This window comes from Rattus norvegicus, chromosome 18 (assembly GCF_036323735.1).
Source record: "Rattus norvegicus strain BN/NHsdMcwi chromosome 18, GRCr8, whole genome shotgun sequence".
NCBI classification, from domain to species: domain Eukaryota; kingdom Metazoa; phylum Chordata; class Mammalia; order Rodentia; family Muridae; genus Rattus; species Rattus norvegicus.
This window is the reverse complement of record NC_086036.1, coordinates 60,357,768-60,380,203: the sequence shown is the minus strand read 5'-3', so window position 1 is coordinate 60,380,203 and position 22,436 is coordinate 60,357,768. Positions and strand designations below refer to the sequence as shown.

Sequence of the window (22,436 nt, the reverse complement as noted above, 5' to 3'; positions counted from 1 at the left end):
ACCCTTGTGTGAAAGCCTTGGCCAGCCTGGGGCAATACGGGAACTGGCTGAACCTTTAGGAGGTGGAACCCTGCAGAGGGAAGTGAGGTCCTAGTGAGCATGTCCTGAAAGGGGTATTGGGATCCCTACTCTTTTCCTCTCTTGTCTATTTCACTTCCTGGCTGCCACAAAGTAAATGAATCCCCCTCATGCTACCACAGCGTTCTGTCTCGCCACAGGCCGCCCAGAAACAAGCTAATTACTGTAAACCAAAGCGAATCTTTCTTCTTTCTAAGTTGATAAGTTGAGAGTCTCGGGTGCTTTGTCACAGTCCCAGAAAGCTGACTAACAGTTGAGACTTGAAGTTCTTGAGTGATAACAAATGTCCAGTACTTCCTGGACACAGCTTCGGTTACAGTGACTCCGCCCTGCTCACTGGGTCACATGGGTCACAGCCCAGGTGGGTGGAGAGAGGACTGAAGTCCGAACGACCCCACCACCTAGGAGCTAGGTGACCTTTGGCAAGTTACTTGGCACTGCACTGATCTCATTGGTTGAACGGCAGTGCTGACACCTAGCCACATGCCTCAGACCGTTTCCACCACAGCTATAGGAGTCAACTTCCAGGGACTCCCTAAAAGGAATCATCTGTAATAAGGAGATGGAGGGGAACCAATGACAAAGCTGGACAACAAATCAATCCTCCCACTTTACCTAGGGGGTGAAGATAACCTGGTTTCTCTGAAAGGTCCAAGTGTGCGGGGTTTCCACAGCCCTTTTTCCATGGCTATGACTCAGGATGAGAGTAGGGAACGGAATCAGGTCAGGAGTGGGCTTCTGCTGCAGCACAGAGAGGCCTTTTATCTCGAGTGAGTGAGGATCACAGCTGGATTGTCTCCCCAGCGGTGACGTAATGGTGCCTTTGTTTTATGTCCGCCGACTTGGCTTCGGGGTTCTTAGGCTTTGGTTTGAAGAGGAAGCAAATACAGTCCTGCATGTGCTGGGAACTGCAGTCAGATTGTTTTCCTAATATCATAAAGTTAGATTTTAATCTCTATCTTAGCTCGATTTTATTACCATTTCCTCATGTGATTCCTTGACTAATTATAGCTGTCAGCAGGCTTGTCCGATTCTATCCTCAAGAGTGTTAGGCATGTTCCAAACGGGACATAACATGTATCGTAGCTAACCGGGATAAAAGATTTCTACTTCCCATCACAAGATAAAGGACTGTGAGGCTTAGCTTTGCTTGTTTGATTGTTTGTTTGATTGTTTGTTTGTTTCTCTTTGGCTTTTCAAGATGGAGTTTCTCAGCATAGCCTTGTTTATCCTGGAACCAACTCACTCTGTAGACCAGGTTGGTTTGGTCTCTTGGCCTACTCAAGAGATCTGCCTGCTGAGTTCTGGGATTAAAGGCATGAGCTCCCACCATGCCTGGCTGATGCTTAGTTTTAAATGCCAATTTGCCACAGCTTAGAATCACATGAGAAGAGAGCTTTAATTGAATTATCTAGATCAAGGCCAATGGGCATGTCTTGGGGGGGAGGGTTGATGCGGTTAATGCCTTTCCCCCATGAAGATGGTCTTGAACTGTATAGGACAGGAGAGAGCTACATGAAAACAAGTACAAGTAAGCAAGGACACAAGCACTTAGTCTCTGTGTGTGTGGACCTGATGCTTTAAGTACCTGCCTTGACTTCCCTAGAATGATGGGCTATGACCTGCAATTGTGGGCCACATGAATCCCTTTTTCCTCGGAAGGAAATGTAGTGGTTTCAATAAGAATGACCCCCACGGACTCATGTGTTTGAATGCTTGACCCACAGGGAGTGGCACTATTAGAAGACATGGCCTTGTTGGAGTAAGTGTGTCTTCTTAGAGGAAGTGTGTCGCTGTGGAGGTGGGCTTTGAGAATTCATATGTTCAAACTACACCCAGTGTAGCACACGATCATTTCTGCTGCCCGCAGATCAAGACATAGAACTCTCAGCTTCCTCTCCAGCACCATTTCTGCCTGCATGCAGCCATACTTCTTATAAGAGTTGCCTTGGTCATGGTGTCTCTTCACAGCAATAGAAACCCTAACCAAGACAGTCAGAATCTTTTAGCACAGTGATAGACTTGAAACTAATCCAGGCCTCTTCTTGGAAAATGACTTGGGAATAACGTTGACTAATTAGACATCCTGTTGGGGAGCTATGGCTGCTGAGATGAATAGTGTGAGTACTCATGGCTGCATGATCTTTTACCCTCAAATGTAGGTGCTTAGGCTAACATAGATCTACCATCCCCCAGATTATGGCCTGATGTCTGGTATAACTTAACTGAGTCTTCTGCCTCAGAGTGCTGCAATGAAGCTGACATCTTGCCTAAGGGTCTCACTTGAAGGCAAGACTGTGGAAGATTATGCTTTCAAGTTCGCATGGCTGTTGGCTAACTTTGTTTCCTTGGGGGTTCCAGTGCTTTCTGGCTGCTGTCAATGCCCTCTTCATTTCTTGCTCCCGAGCACCTACACAGGGCAGCTGTCCTATCAAAGGGGATAGAGTTGCCTGGCAACAAGAAAGGCATTGATTTTTGTAACCCAATAATAAAAGTGACTTTCCATCACCTGTCGCAGTGTTCTGTTCCTTGGATACAAGGTACCATGCCCACCTCCCAGTCATAGAGAAAGGATTATTTCTACAGGTTTGGACGGTAGGAGGTGGGGTCATTGGAGACCATCTTAGGCTCTGCATTTTGAGATGAGATCAATCCTGATTATAACACATGACAAAGAATATGTAGCATAGGACACATAAATGCAGTGTATATACTTATATATCATGATGAGTGTTCTGTTAAACACTATAAGCCCAAAGAGGAAAACTGTATTTCAGAAATATCTTCTTTTAGGCATGGTGGCTCATGCTTGGAGGTCGAAGGAGAAGGATTGTGCAAGTTTGAAGCCAACTTGGGGTACACAGTGAGTTCCAGGCTGGTCAGGGCTATAGAGAACTGTCAACCATTCCCTGTTTTTTTTTTTTTAAGAGAGAAAAGAGGATAAGAAGAAAAATGCCTTTTCTTTTTGAAAGCGTAATTAACCTATGAAAAAGACAAACCTGAGAGCAGGCAGAAATGAATGTTCTGAGTTTCTCTGTCTGAGCTTGGGTCTCCCTGGACACGAACCAAGTTATACAACAAAGATGTTATTGACTGGGGCCATGGGCCTTCCCTGTGTCTGGGTTTCCATAGCTGTCATGAATGCACAAGTCCATCTTGCCTAGTACTGGTAAAACTTTTGGTCTGTGCCTATTTCTCTCCCATTTAAATCTAGAGCTCTGTAATGGCATCAGAAGTTCTTGCTTTTTTATTAATTCAACTCGAGGGTGTTTTGCTGTGAGGGTGGGACTTCTGACACCCCCTGCCCAGGTTCCCTTTTCTCCCCCTCAGCCTGTCCTCTCCACTATCCCATTCATCATCTCATAAGTAATAGGCAGGCAAGTGCGTAAGAAGTGCTTGTTAGAGGGCGACTACAGAAATCCTGCGTTTATCCCTCCTGTCTTCTGGGCTTTGTGACCTTGATGGCTGGATAATTCACTGAGACATAATGGAAGATCTGGAGAGAGGGGGAAAAAAATCCTGCTATAGTAAAGCTTGCTTCTCCATACTTCCTGGTCCCTACCTGTCTGCTTATTTTAGGCATGTGTCTTAGTTACTTTTGTAGTACTGTGATATGATGTCATGACCAAGGCAACTTAACAAAGAAAGTGTTTTATTTGGGCTTAAGGTTTCAGAAGGTTAGAGCCCTTCATAATAGGCCAAGACATGGCAGCAGAAAGAGCTGAAGGCTCACATCTTCCTTGACAAGTCAGAGTCATTGAGACGAGCACCCACAGAGATTTGCCTCTGATGACACACCTCCTCCAGCAAGACCACACCTTTTAATTCTTCCCAAACAGTTCTACCATCTAGGGATCAAGTATTAAAACATATGACCCTGTGGGAGACATTTTCATTCAAACCACCACAACAGGTCTGCAGGTATGTTCAGAGCCTAGTGACCAGCAGGAGACATTCCATTTGAGATGCTGTCCCTGAGGAAGGCAGGTTTATCTTGGGGTACTTCCCACATGAAGAAAATAAGGAAGGCAGAGCTAGCCAGAGAAAGTCCTGCACATTAAGGGTACACCGAAACCTGTTACCATTCCATTCCAATGATGAAATGCTTTGAGTTGGGCCAACTTACAAGCTAAGCAGGCTTCTGTAGTGCACAGTTGTTGAGGGCGAAAGTCACAGTGTTGGTGACTGATGTGCTGTCAATGTTCTTATCTCAAACAGGAAGCCAGACAGAGGCTGGGTGGCCCAGACTCAGGCTTTCTTAACAATCCTCTTCAGAGAGCTAACTTCAGTCTTTTTGGGGAGCCCAATGCTCAATGACCCCAGGCTCTCCATACCAGGATCCTTGGGGAAATAAAAACCTTATCTAAACCAAAGTACCTGGTAGGCTTTGACACTGTACATACTAAGGACCCTCTCTGAGGAAGTGACAGGGGGCCGAGAGGCTGAGCCCTCTTTGGTAGATTTACGCTTTGTCTTGAAATTCTTTATCCTTCTAGAACCAGGAGAAAGCAGGGAATAGAATTTAGCATTCACATACTCTGGGACTTTCACAAGCTTTAGTTGTCTACATCAATTAACTCTTACCCCATCTGAGAGGCAGCATTGTTCCCTCCCCCTTTTCTCTGAGAAATGTGAGCTTTCAACATGCTAAACTATGCACTAAAGTTACAAACCTGTGAATCTTGGAGCTGAAGTTCGAATCCAGGCCCATGCTCCTTCCTTACTTCCTTCCCTGCCTCTCTGTCATCCTCCCTCCCTGCCTTCTTTCCTTCCTTCCTTTCTTAAACAGGCCTTCACAGTTTAGCCCAGACTAGCCCCAAACCTGTGTTCCGTCTGCTTGGGCCTCCCAAGTGCGGTACAGGAGTGGACTGCTAAGCCCAGCACCCACTCTGACACAGGGATGGGATGGGGTAGGGTAGAAGGGCTATAGTATAAACCTAAAGACTAGTATTTGACCCAGGAACATTGTCTTTTTGGTCCCCTAGCATCTGTCTCCATTCCCTGACACCTAGCTGGTTCCTGGTGGCTTATTGGAGATCCAGGACTCCTCAGCTGAGCTTTGCTTTTTGACAATGGACTCGACACATACTCTCATCCCAGCAGAGTATCCTATATTCTACAATAACCAGTGCATCAGGATTTAATGCTTTACTACTTTTAACCATCCAGCTTCTTGAGATGGTGACGTTTTGTTACAACTCTGCCTGTCCTGCTGGTACCTAGAATGGGAATCCCAAGGAAGTGGGCGGAGGATGGAGGTAGACTTGATCTTAAGTCAGTTTGTGTTAGTAGTCAGGGAGATTAATTTTTTTTTCCAATGTGCAGTAACATTACTTCTTTAAAATTATAGAATTGGTTCCAAGGCTGAAATCAAACAACTTTCCCTTTTAGGGTACACAAACTGTGCATTTTAAGCAGTGATATCTTGATGTAGCAATGTGAAGCCTACCCCAAAAACCATAAACAATTTAGTGGCTCCTTGCAAGTAAGATGGCCGAGGGCTGCTTCTAAGGATAGATGACAGAAAATCTGCTGAATGCTTCAGCTCTCTGATCAGTTAAAAAACAAAGTATAAGTTATTTAGTTATTTGTCTATTTGCTGTTTCCCCTCCCTCCCTCCTTCCTCCTTCCCTCCTTCTCCCCCCCCACCGTGTGTGTGTGTGTGTGTGTGTGTGTGTGTGTGTATTTGAGACAGGGTCCCATGAGACAGGCTGGCCCCCACTGCTAGAGCTGAAGCTGCTCTTGAATTATTGATCCTCTTGCCCTCCCCCCACTACTACTTAGATTACAGTCATGTGCCGTCGCCCATTCCCGTGGTCCCACTTGTTAGCCGACCACTCCATCTCTACCTCTGCAGCCTTTTTGTTTGTTGTTTGAAACCAGGTTTCACATAGTGCACTATGCAGCTGCCAAAGCTGGCCTTGAACTCTGTGTGTACGTGTGTGTGTGTGAATGTGTGTGTGAGCTCTCCACCTTATTTGGGGTGACAAGGCCTCTAGTGAACCTCTATGTCTTCAGTTTGGCCTGACTCGATAACCAGTAAGCCCCAGGTATCTGCTTGTGCCTGCCCCACCCCCCTACCCCGAGGCACTGGAGCTCTAGGAACTCACTGCTGTGCCAAACTGGATTTTAACATGTGTACTTCTGAATTCAGGTCTTTGAACTTGCATGACAAGTGCTTTACCAAGTCAGCCTGCTCCTTGACCTTTCACCTATTGAGTCTGTGCCACCACATGAAGTTCTGTTGTTCCTCTTAGACCATGATTATACTATACAGGCTAAGGGGGAGAATGCCATCTCGGGGGCTGACATGATGGTTCAGCAGTTAAGAGGGCTTGCAGCAAAGCTCATAAGCTGAGTTCCAGCCCCAGGAGCCAAATGATGAAAGAAGAGAACTGTCTCCTGAGGTTGTCCTCTGTACTCTACATATGTGCCCAAGTGCATGCACATGTGCACACAAATACACATGCACACACACACACACACACACACACACACACACACACACACACACACACACGTTGTTAATAAAAATTCCATTGTATTTGGTTATAGATGTGAAGGAAGGTTCCCAACCAGAGCCTCCTCACAGCAAGAGGACAATGCTACTGTGTCATCTTAAGGGACATTTTCCCTTAATAACTACTTTACCTGGTGACAGTTTACTTCTCATCCCCCAAAGTGTTCTATTTCCCCAGTTTGTTGTGAATTTTATTTGGCTTTGGATATTTGAGGTTGACCAGTTGTCTTATTGATCTTATTCAATTTCATTACAGTTTTAGGGTCAGCGGGCTTTTTCTATAAAGAGCCAAAGAGCAGCAAATACTTTAGAGTTTGAGTCCTCATGGCGTCCATAGTGAGTACTGTAGTTTGCACTGTTCCTGCAGCCATAGGCAATAATACCTACATGGATGAGCAAAGATGTTCCAATAGGACTTGAAGAAAGTAGGCAACGGGCCAAATAGAGCCCCTGGGCTATAATTTACCAACTGCTGTCTAGACTACTAGTCCAGTAAGTATAGAATCAAAATTACATCCTCTTTGGCAGGTGCGGCACCTGGCCTGGGATATTGTGGTGGGCAAGAAAGGTTGGTTCTTACATGTGGTGTCTTCAGAACCTTACTAGAAGCCCTGCTACATTTCCTATGTGTGCTAAGGTCTTAAACAATGTTTTTATGATGATCTCGAAAGAGCCAGTCTCTAAAAGAGCTCTATACTGCTAGACTTGACCTTGGGTCTTTTGTTGTTGTCTTTACTGAATTTTAAGTTTTGATCCTTCATCCAGTATTGTTGGAATCTGATAATACCAGGTAGGAGGTACGAACTGGAGGTTGATAGCAAAGAATGTTGAGAGCAAACACTTCTCTTCGCTATCTTTGTCTCCAGATCTTTGCCCTCTGTGTCTCCAGATCTTTGAATGCCCAATATGTGGCTCTGGGTCCCTGTAGAGCCGTGGTTCTCACCTTCCTAAGGCTGCGACCCTTTAATACAGTTCTTCATGTGGTGGTGACCCCCAACCACAACATTATTTTCGTTGCTACTTCATAACTGTGATCTTGCTACTGTTATGAATCATAATGTAAACATTTGTGTTTTCTGATGGTCTTAGGTGACCTCTGTGAAAGGATCACTTAATCCCCAAAGGGGTCACAATACATCAGTTGAGAACCACTGCAGTGGTGATTGTGGTCTAGTCAGGTTCCTGTGTGTTCATACCGGTGGAAATGCTAGGAAGGACACAAATAATAATGCTACCCACCGGAGGTGGGCGGTACCCACCTGTTCTATGTGATTGGTTGACAGGGACCTTGACATTGTAGTCTGAAGAATGAGAATCACTCAAGCTTAGACTGAGGGAAGAGCAGGATCAAAGGCCCCGAGGCAGGGGGAAGATATGTTTGGTTAATGAACTGAGCAACTCTGTGATGTGGATACTGTTATTCCATGTTACAAAGGAGGAAACAGAAGTTCAACTGCTGAGTATCAGTCAGGACCAAGCTCTCCTTCGGGGAAGTGTATGAAATAGTAAAAAGTGGGAAACCACCATCTAGAAACCTTTTTAGGTAGTAAGATATAACGAACATTTCCACTTCGGCCATAGCCATGTACACGTTGATTAGTAATGGACAGAGGCGTAGGTACCTCACCCAGAGCAGTTCGGGGCTTTTTCAAAGAGGGCGTATTATGTTTATATACTAGCTAAAGCATAGATGCTACTGTATAATAAAACCAAATCAGGTTAATTAATGAATGAGTGACATCCAGGGTTGGATAAACTCACAGAAATCTGAAAAGAAGAAATCCAAACTCCACAATGAAAATCCAAACCAAACCACACAAAAACCAAAACAAACAGAAAGCTGGTGTGTCTACTGGCCATGGATGTTTACCAAAGAAGAAACAAAGCAAGCTGACTGGATGGACCCAGAGAGGGGAGGCTCAAGCCCATGCTTAACAGTACCACGAGGACTCCATTTTTAAGGGGATGCTAGTCTACACTTTAGGCATAATTTTGGAGTAGGAAAAGTGTAGAGTCTAGATGACCCTTCTGTTTGCTGTTGTCAATGACACCTATCTACCGATAGACACAACAGCTAACAACGATCACTGGCTAACGTTTACTAAGTCCTTGCTATCGGTGACCCACTAATTAGAATACTCTGTATACATCATTCACTTAGAGATTCATTTTTATATAGGTATGTGTGCATGACCATAGGCTCGAGGGTGCCCTCTGGTCTCTAATTCCCTGGAACCAGAGTGACAGGTGGTTGTGAGTCACCCAGCGTAGGTTCCAGGAACCAAACTTGTGTCCTCTGGAGAGGAAGCGAATACTCTTAGCCCCCGAATCCTCTCTCCAGTGCCACTCTTTATACCTTTATACTTAAAAAAATGCATGCCAGGTGCTGGCATTTGCATCAGCAACCACCGAGTATTTTGCTTATGTGGACCTGGAGTTCACCTTTCCCCCACAATGCATTATGGCATCACTTAGTGTTCTCTCTCTCTCTCTCTCTCTCTCTCTCTCTCTCTCTCTCACTCTCTCCCAGTTATGTTCTAAATTGATGTACGCTATCCCGCTGAATGAGCCCTGACTCATTTTTATAGCTGACACTCTAGATACCCAGCTTGCTTCTGGTTTTAAGTCCACTAGGCTTTTTTATATGGATTTTTCTTCCCTCCATATTAAACTTGAAAAGGTCTTACACCCATTAATATCAATGCTATTCTAGATGTCCGAGATGCTGGGTTTGGTGTAAAGCATGCACGCGTGTCAAGGGTTTCTCTGCAAGCACCTTACACCTATTTAAAGTACATAATCAGCTACAGAAGTAGAGTGTACGTGATATTTCTTGGAAACTTGATTGTTTTTGTCACAAGATTTTTTTTCTAAAAAACAATTTTTTTTTAAGATTTATTTCATGTATGTGAGTATACTGTTGCTGTCTTCAGACACACCAGAAGAGGGCACTGGATCCCATTATAGATGGTTGTGAGCCACCATGTGGTTGCTGGGAATTGAACTCAGGACCTCTGGAAGAGCAGTCAGTGCTCTTACCTGCTGAGACAACTCTCCAGCCTCCTGTCACAAAGTTTTTTAATATTCCAGAGTCTTGGTTTTCTTTTCAGTAGAGAACAAGTAATGACACCTTCCTTGAATTGATAGGAAACTTTCAAAGGAGCAGTGTTGATGAAGCCCTTAGTCTGGGAGCTGGCACATAGCTAACACTGAATGGATGTGGGCTGCTGTTGCCCACAATACTCAGTACCGGGCAGACTGACACTTGGGTAAACAACAGCAGGCAGCATGACTGTCCTCAAGTAACCCAAGGAATTTGTGTAAATAGTTCTCCAATATAAATATAACTCCGGGCATCCGTGTTTCCACTGTGGAGTTACTTTATGCAACAGCATACCCTCAAACAAATTCTAGAGAGGGAGGGGGGATGGTGGTGGGAGGAGGACAAGAGGTGGAAGGAGTGTTTGCTCCTTGTTGCAAACTGATTAAAGGCTCAAAGTATTAGCGCTCTCGGGAAACAGTTCTCTTAAGGCAGCAGTGTTCCAGCTCTGTCTAAAGTGGGGAATACAATTCCACAAAAACATATTAATGTAATGTAAATAAATGTAGGCTTCTGGGTACCATAAAGCATTTTTTTAAACCAGAAAGTACTTATTGTTACTACATGAATCATGCTTTAATACTGTCTAGACTATTTCATTTTTATTTTAACATTGACCCTACTAAATTTATTAATTTATTATTTATTTGTAGAGATGGACAATTTGAAATATTACTCTCAAGGTTTGTGTGGCCTTCTAGAAAGACAGACTTGTGAGAGATTGAGTCTTATACTTACCTGTTTTTCTTTGCATGTGTTATATGTGGGTATGATATACAGGTACATGTGTGTCTGAGGGACATATTCATGTGAGGTACCAGAAGTAACAGTGGGTATCTTCCTTAGGTCCTTCTCCTGTGTAGCACACACTTATAAACTGAGCCTCTTTTTTCCCCTCAGTTCTGATCTAGTACTTAATCAATAGTGTTTTTGTTTTTCTTACATGTCATGCTAAACTTTTAGATCACTATTCTCGAATAATTTGCATTGTCAGTGGGACAATGTTCTGTGAAAGAGGTCTTCTGACAAGATGCAGCAAGATTCAGCCCAACACAGGAAAGTCACAATTCACTCTTGTTTCCCCCTTTTCTCTCCTCAGGTAGTTCCAATTTGCCAGCAGAATGAACACAGAAAGGGACTCGGAAACAACATTTGATGAGGATTCCCAGCCCAATGATGAAGTGGTTCCCTACAGTGATGATGAAACCGAAGACGAACTTGAAGACCAGGGGCCTGCAGTTGAACCAGAACAGAATCGTGTCAACAGAGAAGTCGAGAAAAAGAAAGAGACATTCCGGAAAGGTGACTGAGTGAAGGGCCTGCTGAGGGTGTGGTGTATGTGTGGATGCTCGACAGGGCAAGGGAAATGTACCAAAGTTGACTGGCCGATTCATGTGGTCTAGGAAGGTATCTTCCTCCTTTGATGTCTGTCTAGGGTGACACTGAGCAGGTACCCATCATCCCCAGTGGGGCAAGGGTGGGAGTGCATATCTGACAACTTCTGTCATAAAATCAGAAGGTTTGGTTAGTGCTGCAAAGGGAATTGTGTGTAGAAGAATTGGCTTGCTACTTCTGCACTCAGAAATCAAAAAAAGTATACATGCCAATCATAATAATAAATAGAATTTTATTGAAATGATTTGCATTACTAAATAGCCTAAGAACTAATGCAGATCTATTGATACCTGAGGCTGGGGAGGTAGCTCAGTGGGTGAGAGCACTTGCTGCATAACCATGAGGACCTGAGTTCAAGTCCACAGTACCCTTATAAAACAAAACAAAACTGAGTATGTCTACTCTCATGCCTATAGCCCTAGTTCAGCGATGGGCAGCGGGGCTGGGGGCTTTCTGACTGCTAGCTTAGCTCCAGATTCGGCAAGAGGCTTCGTCTCAGGGAAATAAGGCAAAGTGGTAGAGAAGGACACCTGATACCTTCCTCTGGCCTCTCTCTCTCTGAACACTTGTGCAAACACACCTGCAAATACAGTTGATCATGCACCATATACTCACGTGTCTACGTGGGTTGACTCACGTGCCCATAAATAGATCAACAAGAGCAATATCCACTCACAGTTTTTACACTGTGCTGAAATAAATGCACTTTGGGGAATATTCAACTATTCAACCAGTGGGTACTGCTCTTTGAAATTCGTCTTTCCCCTCTCATCAGAAGTCAGGACATCACACACTGAGGGAGGCAGCTTTCCAAAGAACTCTCAGAGGCCAGGACTCCTTGGAAGAGTGATATTGGAACATCACCTTGACTGTACCTGGGAATCAGGGCCTAATTCTGAGCTCTTGTTCTTTCTAATGCTTCCCTGTACTGTAGAGGACCTTGGAGCCTCCATACCTTTTGTTCAGTCACTCAGTGAATACAAAATGGCTCTGGTCCTCCGGAAAGAATTTTTGTTGGTTATGTTTGCGTGTTTACTTTAAAAATATTTGTATTAATTCTTTTGAGAATTTTATACGATGCGTTTTAATTAATTTACTCCCAATTCCTCCCTTTAATTCCTTCCAGATCCTCCACCACTTCCCTACCTGCTCAGTTTTGTTTCTCCTTTTTCTTTTAACTTAATAACCCAATAATTCCAACTCATGCTAGCCATATACTACTGGGCATGGGGCCATCCACGGGAGCATGGTCAATCAATCTACCAGGAATCATACACTTAAAGAAAACTGACTCTCCCTACCTCAGATCCGATAGCTGGAGCTCCTCCGTTAAGGGTAGGACTTAGAAACCCGTTTCCACTTCTTACTTGAATTTTGAAAGGCTTAACCCTGTACCAGCAGCTGCAACTGCTTGGAGTCTTTGAATGCCTTGGTCCTGTCCTGTCTAGAAGTCACGTTGTGCTCTGGTCTCCAACCTCTGGCTTTTACAGTCTTTCTGCCACCTCTTCCTTGATGATCCCTGAACTTTAGAGAGGAAATGATTATAGATGTCCCATTTGTGGCTGGGCACACATTACCGCATTTTGAACACTTGTGAATGTATGCACAGCCATTATATTAAAAAAAATCTTCTCTATTGGACTGAGAGAGCTACATTACACTATAGGTAAAGAGATACAGATTTAGAAAACAATTTCACTACTGTGCCAGCTAAGCAAAATAATAGTAACTTCATTCCTGTGGCCCACAAACTCCTCAACTGTTGGTTCTCGGCCTGCTTTGCAGTACCAAGCACGTTTCCATATGTGGAGGGAGGCTGAAAATTTGAGCAGAAAGTAGTTGGTTATTGGTACAGCATTCATGCCGCTATTATACAGACGGTCATCTCTTGCCATTCTGGCCATTATTACAACTCCAGAGTTCACAGCTGAGTAAGATTATCAACGGCTTTCCCCACCCAGCGGCCTTCAGAGCGCCTTCTAGTATTAAGAGAACTAGCCACCATAGAGGAGTCATGCTGTTAAGTCGCAACCTGGTTTCTCCATGTCCTCTAAGCTGTGTGTGTGTGTGTGTGTGTGTGTGTGTGTGTGTGTGTGTGTGTGTATGTGTTATCAGAAGAAGTTATTTTAATGGGTCTCTATTTGCCACGAGGGGCCAGTCTGCAGCAACCTATGCTTCTTGCCTGAGTCAGGCCCACTTCGGATGTAGCGTCTAAATGAGGAGCTTTTCACATGGAGGGACAGACAGGAAACATTTAAGGCTTTGCAGGCCATACGGTCCTTGTCAAAAGTGCTCTACCGTACCAATAAAACGGACACAGACAGTGGCTGCTTGGGCCACAGAACGTGGCTTATGTTCACCCTTATACCATCCTTGTGGACTTATTGGTTCCTGTTGCTTGCCCCACCCTGGCAAACAAATATGACTTTCTCTGTGGCTTGTCTGCTCCTGAGAAAACTGAATCTTTTCTCTTTAAACCCCAGGCTTGTCTAGAATTCAGGTTCATTTTTTTTCACTGGCTGTCCCAGATTCTAGCAGGAGGAATAGTACGTCCTTCCTGAGTGCCTCTCTGTGACTTCCAGCCCTCCAGATGATCTCCCCAGCTCAGCATTAGAACCACTGCTTTCCCAGAAGCCGCGCCTCCTGTTTAACCCTGCAGGGTAGCGTTACCACCCCTGTCACTCTCTGCCCAATACTTTCCATTTTGTGGTCTGCACCTAGTGAAACCTTTTTCCTCCCCTGAGCAGTTTGTACCTGTGGAGAGCGACAAGTGCCAGGTGTAGTGGCACATGTCTGTCACCTCAGAATTCAGGAGGATCACAAGTTTAAAGCCAGTGCAGTCCCAGGTTAGCCTGGGCTACATAGCAGGATCCCGTGTCAAACGGAAAATAAGGGGTCAAGCCTATAATCCCACTTCTACAGTGGTATTTCTTTCTAAAACCATTCTCTATCCCCTTCCCCCTGACCCTGGTATCTGTCTGTCTGTCTGTCTGTCTGTCTGTCTGTCTCTCTCTCTCTCTCTCTCTCTCTCTCTGTGTGTGTGTCTGTCTCTGTCTCTGTCTCTCTCTCTGTCTCTCTGTCTCTCTGTCTCTGTCTCTCTCTCTCTCTCTCTCTCTCTCTCTCTCTCTGTGTGTGTGTGTGTGTGTGTCTGTGTCTGTTTACAAAGAGATTTTAAGAGGCCCCATCTCACCACAGCCTACGAGAGAGGTCTTCCACTCCCGTGGGTCATCTATCTGTTCTCCAGCTTCATGTCACTTAAATGGGTTGGATCTGTGGGTTCTCCCTGTTGCCTTCCACTCCTGAGCACTATGGGCTCACTGCCCAAATTAGAAAGTATGATACTCGAAATCTTTGATTGACACAGGAGGCGAAATCAGATTGATCTGGACAGGAAGGCAGCCTCTCGTTCCAACCGGTCCAAACTGGTACGAGAGGAGTGAGGACAAAGCTGAAGTAGCCCGACAAGTTAATAGAGAGTTCTAGCTGATTGCCCGGGGTGAATAAAAAGCCTGGCTCTTCCTCATTCCTCCCTCTGAGGCCAGCCTGGCATCATAATCTCGGAATCTCTGCAGTGTGTAGATATCTGGGGAGTTGGCAGGAGTTTTGTCTCTGTAGGGTGAAGGGCAAACTTGGCAGTTTGTGCCTGGGGCCACACAATCAGATACATGGTCCAGTGAAGGGACTGGGGTTGGGTGGCCACAGAAATGTTGGGAAAGCACATCATGGATACAAACATCTCCTGTTTTTTTCCAACTGGGCCTGTACTTTGTAGTGGTTAGAGCCCTTTACTGATGGTTTAATGATAGTTAATTTTATTCCTAGATTCCTTTCCTTGTTCTATGGGCATTGATGGAGGTTGGTTTTCCTAAAAATACAGTTTTGACACTTGTGTGTGCACTGCCCACATGTGTAGGTCAGAGAACAACTTCTGGTCACCAGCTCTGTCATTTGACCACGTAAGTGAGGGGATTGAACTCAGGCAGTTGGGCTTGGCATCTGATGCCTTTGCCTACATGAGCTATCTCACTGAATCATAGTCTAATTTATAATCCTAGGGAGATTTATTGGTTTTCATTTTTCAAAAATTCTGTCAAATGACTGCATATGAGTTTTGATACCTGCCTGCCCTCTGTAAGAACAAACAAACATTCAGTAAATTCCAGGTCCCTTTGATGCAATTTCTCTGCTACCTCCCCCCCCCCCCGCCCCGACAGCCACCCAGTCAGCCATCTTCCCTTCCTTGTCTCTGTGCCTCCCTCCACCCAGCCACGTTAACGTAACTCTGACCTTCTGCTTTGGTGTTGTCTTGTTTTTAAAGCACCATCTGTCTTCCTTGACATTGCACATCCTAGGTTATTTACTACAAACGATTCAGTTTTTAAGGACACAGGAGTAAACTGTGACCCACCGTGGAGCCTACTAACACCTCAGCCCAGCCTGATTCCAAGGCACCACCTCAAAGTGCAGGAGCCACCGTTACTTCTTTGATGACATCATTGCCACACAGTCTGTTTTCTTGTTTTAAATCAAGAGAACGCCCTAGCCAGCTAAGCTTTCTTGTTAAACCCATGTCAAACAAAAGTTTTAAGAGACCCATTGAAAGTCCCTTTCTTTTGAAGAGCCATTCTTATATGCTGAAAAGAGAGAGAGAGAGAGAGAGAGAGAGAGAGAGAGAGAGAGAGAGAGAGAGAGAACAAGTGTTAACATGCTCCTAGAATGTTCCAGGAGGAGAGATAAGCTCACAGTGTTCGCTGAGGTAGCCTTACTCTTTCCTGTTTGCCTTAAGCAAGGGTAGACAAACAACCAGTGGATGCTTGCTGGTTGAATGCGTGAGAACACTGGTTTCTGGGGAAGAGTGTCAGGATCCCAGGCTTTGGGTGCCCCTGAGGCTGGAAACATGGAAGTCTCATTGGCTCTGGAGGAGTTTCAGATTCTTTAGTAGTTTCTGTGACTTTGTAGAGTCAGAGATTTCTGTTATTCCTTGGTTGTGGGATGCTGGGTTGTAACTGATGTCCGCAGACCAATTCTTTGGCTATAATTCTTTGCCTTCTGGAAACACTTCAGAGCTGAAGTCTTCAAGAAGGAGCATGCTCTGGAGAGGGTTTCTGGGTCAATACAAGTGTAGGCTTTTCTGAGCCTAGGAATGGGGTGTGAACACTGCCTCTCACCTCCTTCACAGCTGACTTATCTGGTAACTCCTGTCTTGCCTTCCTGTTCTGGCTGGCTTCCCCATTTACACACAGCTTCTACACCCCAGGCCACATTCTGACCTAAACTCCACCTTCTGCCCGGGATGCCCCAGTCTACAGTTCTTAGGAAAAGGCTTCTAAAAACCACTAGCCACTATCACACCTTCCCAAGCCCTGGCTTTTTCCCCTCTGTGGGCTCCCGGCCACTATAGATAATGCTTTCTTAAAGGTCACCAAGCACCCGACCACCAAGCCCACATGCCCTTCCCATCTCTGCTTCCTCTGGTGCCAGTCTTTCTAACACTGCCCTCAGAAAACCCTGTCTCCCTCCTTCTGTCCCCACCCCCCTTTTCATTCTTTGCATGTTGCTGTTCATATCTACAAACTGTCCTGTGACAAACTCAGCCTTTAAACCCACATCATAGGGCCAATTCAGGAAATCAAGGTATTTGCCACCAAGCCCAATGACCTGAGTTCTGATCCCCAAAACTGACTTGTTGGAAGGAGAAAGTGGACTCTCGAGTTGTCCTTTTAGAGCCAGATGGATGCTGTGACACATAAAGATACACACACACGCACACACACACGCACACACACACACACACACACACACACACAAATAAATGCATAATAAATGAAATAAAATAATTTTTAAATACAAATTTAAAAAAATGCTCATGTAGTAGGTCCAACTGTGTGTCCCTGAGAAGGCCAAGTGTTTGGTGGTTGAGAGGAAAGACCCCAGACTTAAGCTGTGTAGCCAGTTCTAAGTCCTGCCTTCACTATTTTCTAACTGTCTGGCCTTGAGGAAAGGGCTTTGTTTCCGTGTACTTCAGGGTCCTTATCTGTAATAGGATTGATATTAGAAGAGATTTTGTGATGTTTATGATAATTAAATCAGAAATAAATGTGAAGGACATGTTTTAAGACATGCAGTAAGTACTCAATATCAGCTCTTGTCACCTTCGGCCTTCAAATCCAAACTACCTTTCCCTGCCCCTCAGCTCCTGCCTTAATTTTCTATTAGTAGACCTTCATCTTGACTCCCTCTTTTCTTCTTTAGGGCATTTGCATTCTTCTGGCCTCCCAGACGGAAGCTGTGAGGTCATTTATTAACAGAGTCCTCCTGCCCAAATCCATGAGCGAGTGGGGGATAGATGGCTGAATGGATTCCAGCATTGATGGTGACCGGTTCCTCAGATTGGGAATATTTCGTTTTGGGGGATCTTCTTGGCCTCTGCCACCTCCACAGACTTCTGTGAGAAAGCCACCAGCACACACACACTGAAAAGGATGCCACTGAAGCTCTCAGTGAGACTAAAGATGTCATTTACATAGTGTTTTGTCTTTTGACATATTGATCCATGGCAAGGGCTCTGTCCTGATGGATCCAGGGGCTACTAGCCTGTCATCTGAAAGATGAGGGGTTGATCAGGAGGGAAGAGCGCTCACAGAAAGATCACACACAGAGAGACTGAGAGGAGGGGAGGTCATGATGGTGGCACACAGAGGAACTGAAGTAGGGCCTCTAGTGCCACAGGGAAAATACACATAATTTCCTCTCCTTCTCAGCACCTATCCTGGGACAATTTAGAAACTGAGATGACTGGTTGGAGATTGTCTATCTCTTAACCAATCAGGGTGATGCTGTTGTGGCCTGGGGTTCCAGCCTTCTATTCCAAGCTAGTTCTAGCTCCCCAGGCCCTATACTGGCATGTGAAAAGAAGGTATTTGTAAGGGTTTCAGACTGTATCAGCACTGGGACCAAACAGAGCTCTACCAGAGAAGTGTGCATGTACCAAAGGCCTCCTGGAGATGAGTTCACCTGCATGAGGCATGTGACTGACTCCCAGCATGCTCCAGAATGAGGCAGCGGTGACTACTAAAGAGTGGAGGGGAGCTCAGAGGAGCTAGGGTTCCTGGTGCTGAATGGAATCCTTGGAGCCTAAGCAATGGAGATCAGGGATCAAGCAACTGGGTTCAAACGGTGTAATGTCATCCTGAAGGCCTTGGGAACTTCTCAGGCTAAAAAGAATAGGGCAAAATAAGCAGTAGCCCCTTCCATGGCTGCCTCTCTGGGGCCACACCACTTTCTTCCTCCCGCTGCCCTTATCATAGAGAAATATTGTACTGTACATGTCCTCACTAGTCCCTTCTCCTGTCCCTTGGTGTGGTTTGATTATCTTTTCCTCCCTGGTTGATCAAGTCACCCACAGCTAATAGCCTCATTCATTACTTTGCAGCCAAGACTCTTTGACTTGTTGATTTGCTCTCTTGTATTAAAAAAATATATATAAAACTATAGGCCAGGCACGGTGGCAAAACACCTTTAATGCCAGCACTTGGGGAAACAGGGGCACGAGGATCTCTCTGTAAATTCAAAGCCAGTCTAGTCCACAGGGTGAATTCTAGGCCATCCAGGCATGCGTAGTGAGACCCATCTCAAAAAGTAATAGTAATAGACTGTATTCCTTTCAAACTTTCTTCTGTTCAGATTTCTGTTTGAGACCGGAATGGTTGTTGACAAACAGTATTTATGAAGAAGTAGTTAATCATTGGGAAGACGGTATTTAGGATGGTATTTTCAATAGTCAGTAGGTAAGCACTTTTTAAAGTGGAATGTTTACCAGTCAAGGGAAGATAGATCTCTTCCCTTGGCAGAAATGTACTAAATTAAACACAGAGTTGTAGTACATTCCTGTGTGGAAACTTCATGTTGTATTTGATTTTCCTTTTTTCATCGTGGGTAAACCAACATGACCAGCGACTTGTAAAATGGAGCTTAAGGGTAGAGTGTCCCTTCTATAGGAGACAAGTAATGAGAATGGGGAAGTCTCTTGTTTCTCCGACATTGCGTTCTGACACTGTAATTTACTACCTAGCCTAGAGTATGAAGCTCCTGTTCATAGAGACCTAATGCAGCTGATGTTTTTCTCCCTACAAGTTTAGAGCCTCTAAATCAGATTTCAGGCCTAGGGAACATATAGCTCAGTTGGTAGAATACTTGTTTAGCGTGCAGGGAACCCCGAATTCAACCCTTAGTGTTGTATAAATCAGGCAGTGGTGGTGCGCCCTGTAGTCTCAGCGCTTGAGAAACAAAGACAGAAGAATCAGCACTTCAAGGTCATCCTTGGCTACATAGCAAGTGCAAGGATAGCCTGTGCTATGTGAGCCCTGGTATCAAAAACAAACAACAACAATAACAGACTTTAAATGTTAGGAAGGCACTGGCCCTTGCACTAACAGGGACTCTCAAGGCCATCTGTGTGTCACACCCATCTGTGGAGCATAGAAACCTTCTAGATGCCTACCTCACTCCCTAGAGACATTAAGATGCAGTAGGGCTGGATTCTTCCTCAACTCAGTACAATAGCTCATCTCATCTCCCTGCAGACTGTTGACTGAACACTCCAGGCAGCAACACTGGAGCACTAATTAGAAAGAGGGACCATCTGGCTGCTCCCTTCTGAAGAATCCCAGAGGGCCTTTCAAAAGCCTTCAGACCTGGTTAGTTGACTCTGTCGGCCTTCCTGGGGAGTTCCTATCCCCTTCAGGGTTGCAGTCCTTCTCCCCCACACCATTCTTCCATAGAGTCCTCAAACTCCATCCAATGTTTGGCTATGGGTTTCCGCATCTGTCTGAGTCAGCTGCTTGGGTGGAGCCTCTCACAGGACAGTCATGCTAGACTCCTGTCTGCAAGCACAGCGGTATCATTAATAGTGTCAGGGATGGGCGCTTGCCCATAGGATGGGTCTCAAGTTGGGCCAGTTATTGGTTGGTCATTCCCTCAGTTTCTGCTCCATCCCCCATCTCTGCTTTTCTTGTAGACAGGATAACATTTGGGTTGAAAGGTTTGTGGGTGAGTTGGTGTTACTCTTGCTCCATTGGGGTTCCTGGCCTGGCTATAGGACGTGGTCTCTTCAGGTTCCATATCCCCAGTATTATGAGTCACGGCTAAGGTCACCCCATTAATTCTGGGGTGCCTCCCTTATCCAGCTCTGTCACATCCTGGAGATGCCATCCCCCACCCCCCACTTCCTAACCCCAGTCAGTTGCAGATTTCCATTCATTCTCATAGCCATCTAGCTATCTCTCCTGTCCTTCCCCATACCTCATCATGAACCCCTCTATCCCCATCCCCTCTTCTACCCCGTTCCCTCTCTCCTTCTGCCTCAACAGAGTCAACTATCCTGGACCCTTGGGACTCTCAGAGACTGAACCACCAACTAAAGAGCACATCTAGGCTAGGCCTCCCCACTCATATGTAGCAGATGTGCAGCTCAGGCTTCATTAGGATCTTCAACAACTGGAATGGGGTACGGTACCCCGAAAGCTGTTGCCTCTATGTAGGATATGTTCTTCTAGCTGGGTTGTCTATTCTGGCCTCAGTGGAAGAGGATGCACCAAGCCTCGCAAAGACTTGATGTGCCAGAGGAGGGAGTAAGGATTGTGGGAGAGAGTGACCTGGAAGGGGGCAGTGAATGGGATATAAAGTGAATAAATAAAAAAATTATTAATTTTTAAAATGTCAAAAAAAAGGAGCCTTCAAACCCGCTAAGAAGTATCACTTTAATGAGAGGTTTTCCACCTCAAACTCACCTACAAGTCAGATTCAGATTATCTGGCCTGCCCCAGATAAGCTAAAGTTATACACGCTGCGTAGAACATCAGGTCTGGAAGGACTCCTTCCTCTTGGGAATGCTCTGGGTATGAAGCTGTGCTCCTGGGAGTCTCGGAGTATGGGGACCCATCTGGAGACCCTTGTGCTGTAAGTCTGGGCTACGGCAGAGCCTGCATCCCTCACCAGGTCCCAGAGGATGCAGCTACTCACACCTGGAGTGCCCAAGTGCGGATTGGCTGCTACTGTTCCTCCTCCTCTTCCCCTGCCTCTTCCTCACCACCTCCTCCTCCTCCTTCTCCTTCCTCCTTTCTCCTTCATCCCTCCCCTTCCTCCACTCTTTTTTCTTCCTCCAGCAGCAAAGAACAACATCTGGGTTTTTTTTTTCTTTGCCTTCAATCTATCAATTATTGCAATTAATTAATTAATTAATGGCAACAGTCAAATCAAGCAAATGGGCATGATTCATTCTTGAGCCCACTGACAGTTCTATTATTTCCCACTTCTCAGGGGTTTTTCTGACTTTTCTCATTGCTGTGACTAAATACTGGACACAAGGCAACATAAGGGAGGAGTGGTTTATTACGTACGGCAGGGAAGGCAGGGCTGTTGGCGTGTGAGGCAGCTGTTCACGTGCACCCACAATCATAAAGGAGACAGAGGAGAACTGGTCTCAGACAGTTTTAGCCTTCTTATGCCATCTGAGACCGGCCTGTGACATGACACATTTAAAGTGACGTTTCGCACTTCCATTAACCCCATCCAGAAATCCCCTCACAGAGATGTGCAGAAATGTGTCTCCTGCTTGATTCTAGGGCTTGTCAAGTTGTCGGTCAGTCTTAATGACCATAGCTCTTCCCTTCACAGTTCTCATTCTGAGCAACTTCGTTAATTATAGGAAAACGAAGACCCTCTCTGAACCTTCTTCTTTTCTAAGGCAGAGACAAGAACCTTCTCCTCCATCACTCCCACCCTCAGCAACACATCTGTGCCTCTGATCTGTGCCCGCCATCCTCAATGGGCATACCCATTCACAGGTCTCATGGATATTTTCAGTTCACTACAACCCCTCATGTAGACCCATCTCCCACACTCTATCAGACATGTCCTTTTCTTTAAAAAAAAAAAACTATCTATTTGTGTGTCTATGTGTTTATTAATGTGTGTCTTAGTTAGGGTTTACTGCTGTGAACAGACACCATGACCAAGGCAACTCTTACATAAACAACATTTAGTTGGGGCTGGCTTACAGGTTCAGAAGTTCATCAAGGCAGGAACATGGCAGCATCCAGGCAGACATGGTGCAGAAGGAGCTGAGAGTTCTACATCTTCATCTGAAGGCTGCCAGCAGAATACTGGCTTCCAGACAGCTAGGATGAGGGTCTTAAATCCCACACCCACAGTGACACATCTACTCCAACAGGCCACACCTGATTATGCCACGGCCTGGGTCGAGCATATAAAAACCATCACAATGTGTGTGTATAAGTCAGAGGACAACTTGTGGGAGTTAGTTTTTCCCTTCCACCTGTGGGC

At 45.3% G+C, this 22,436-nt stretch overlaps 1 protein-coding gene across 2 annotated transcripts in view; it reads left to right on the top strand.

Annotated features, from left to right (window-relative positions):
• Positions 1–22,436, top strand: part of Atp8b1 (ATPase phospholipid transporting 8B1) — a 141,258-nt gene that overhangs the window by 47,659 nt on the left and 71,163 nt on the right. The window contains exon 2 of one of the 2 annotated variants that reach the window (XM_006254842.5): positions 10,798–11,000. In XM_006254842.5, the coding sequence (XP_006254904.1) occupies positions 10,820–11,000 (181 nt within the window). In that variant the 5' untranslated portion in view covers positions 10,798–10,819. Of the gene's footprint in view, positions 1–10,797; positions 11,001–22,436 lie in introns of those variants that run through there. The other variant, NM_001106140.1, reaches the window with a different exon arrangement.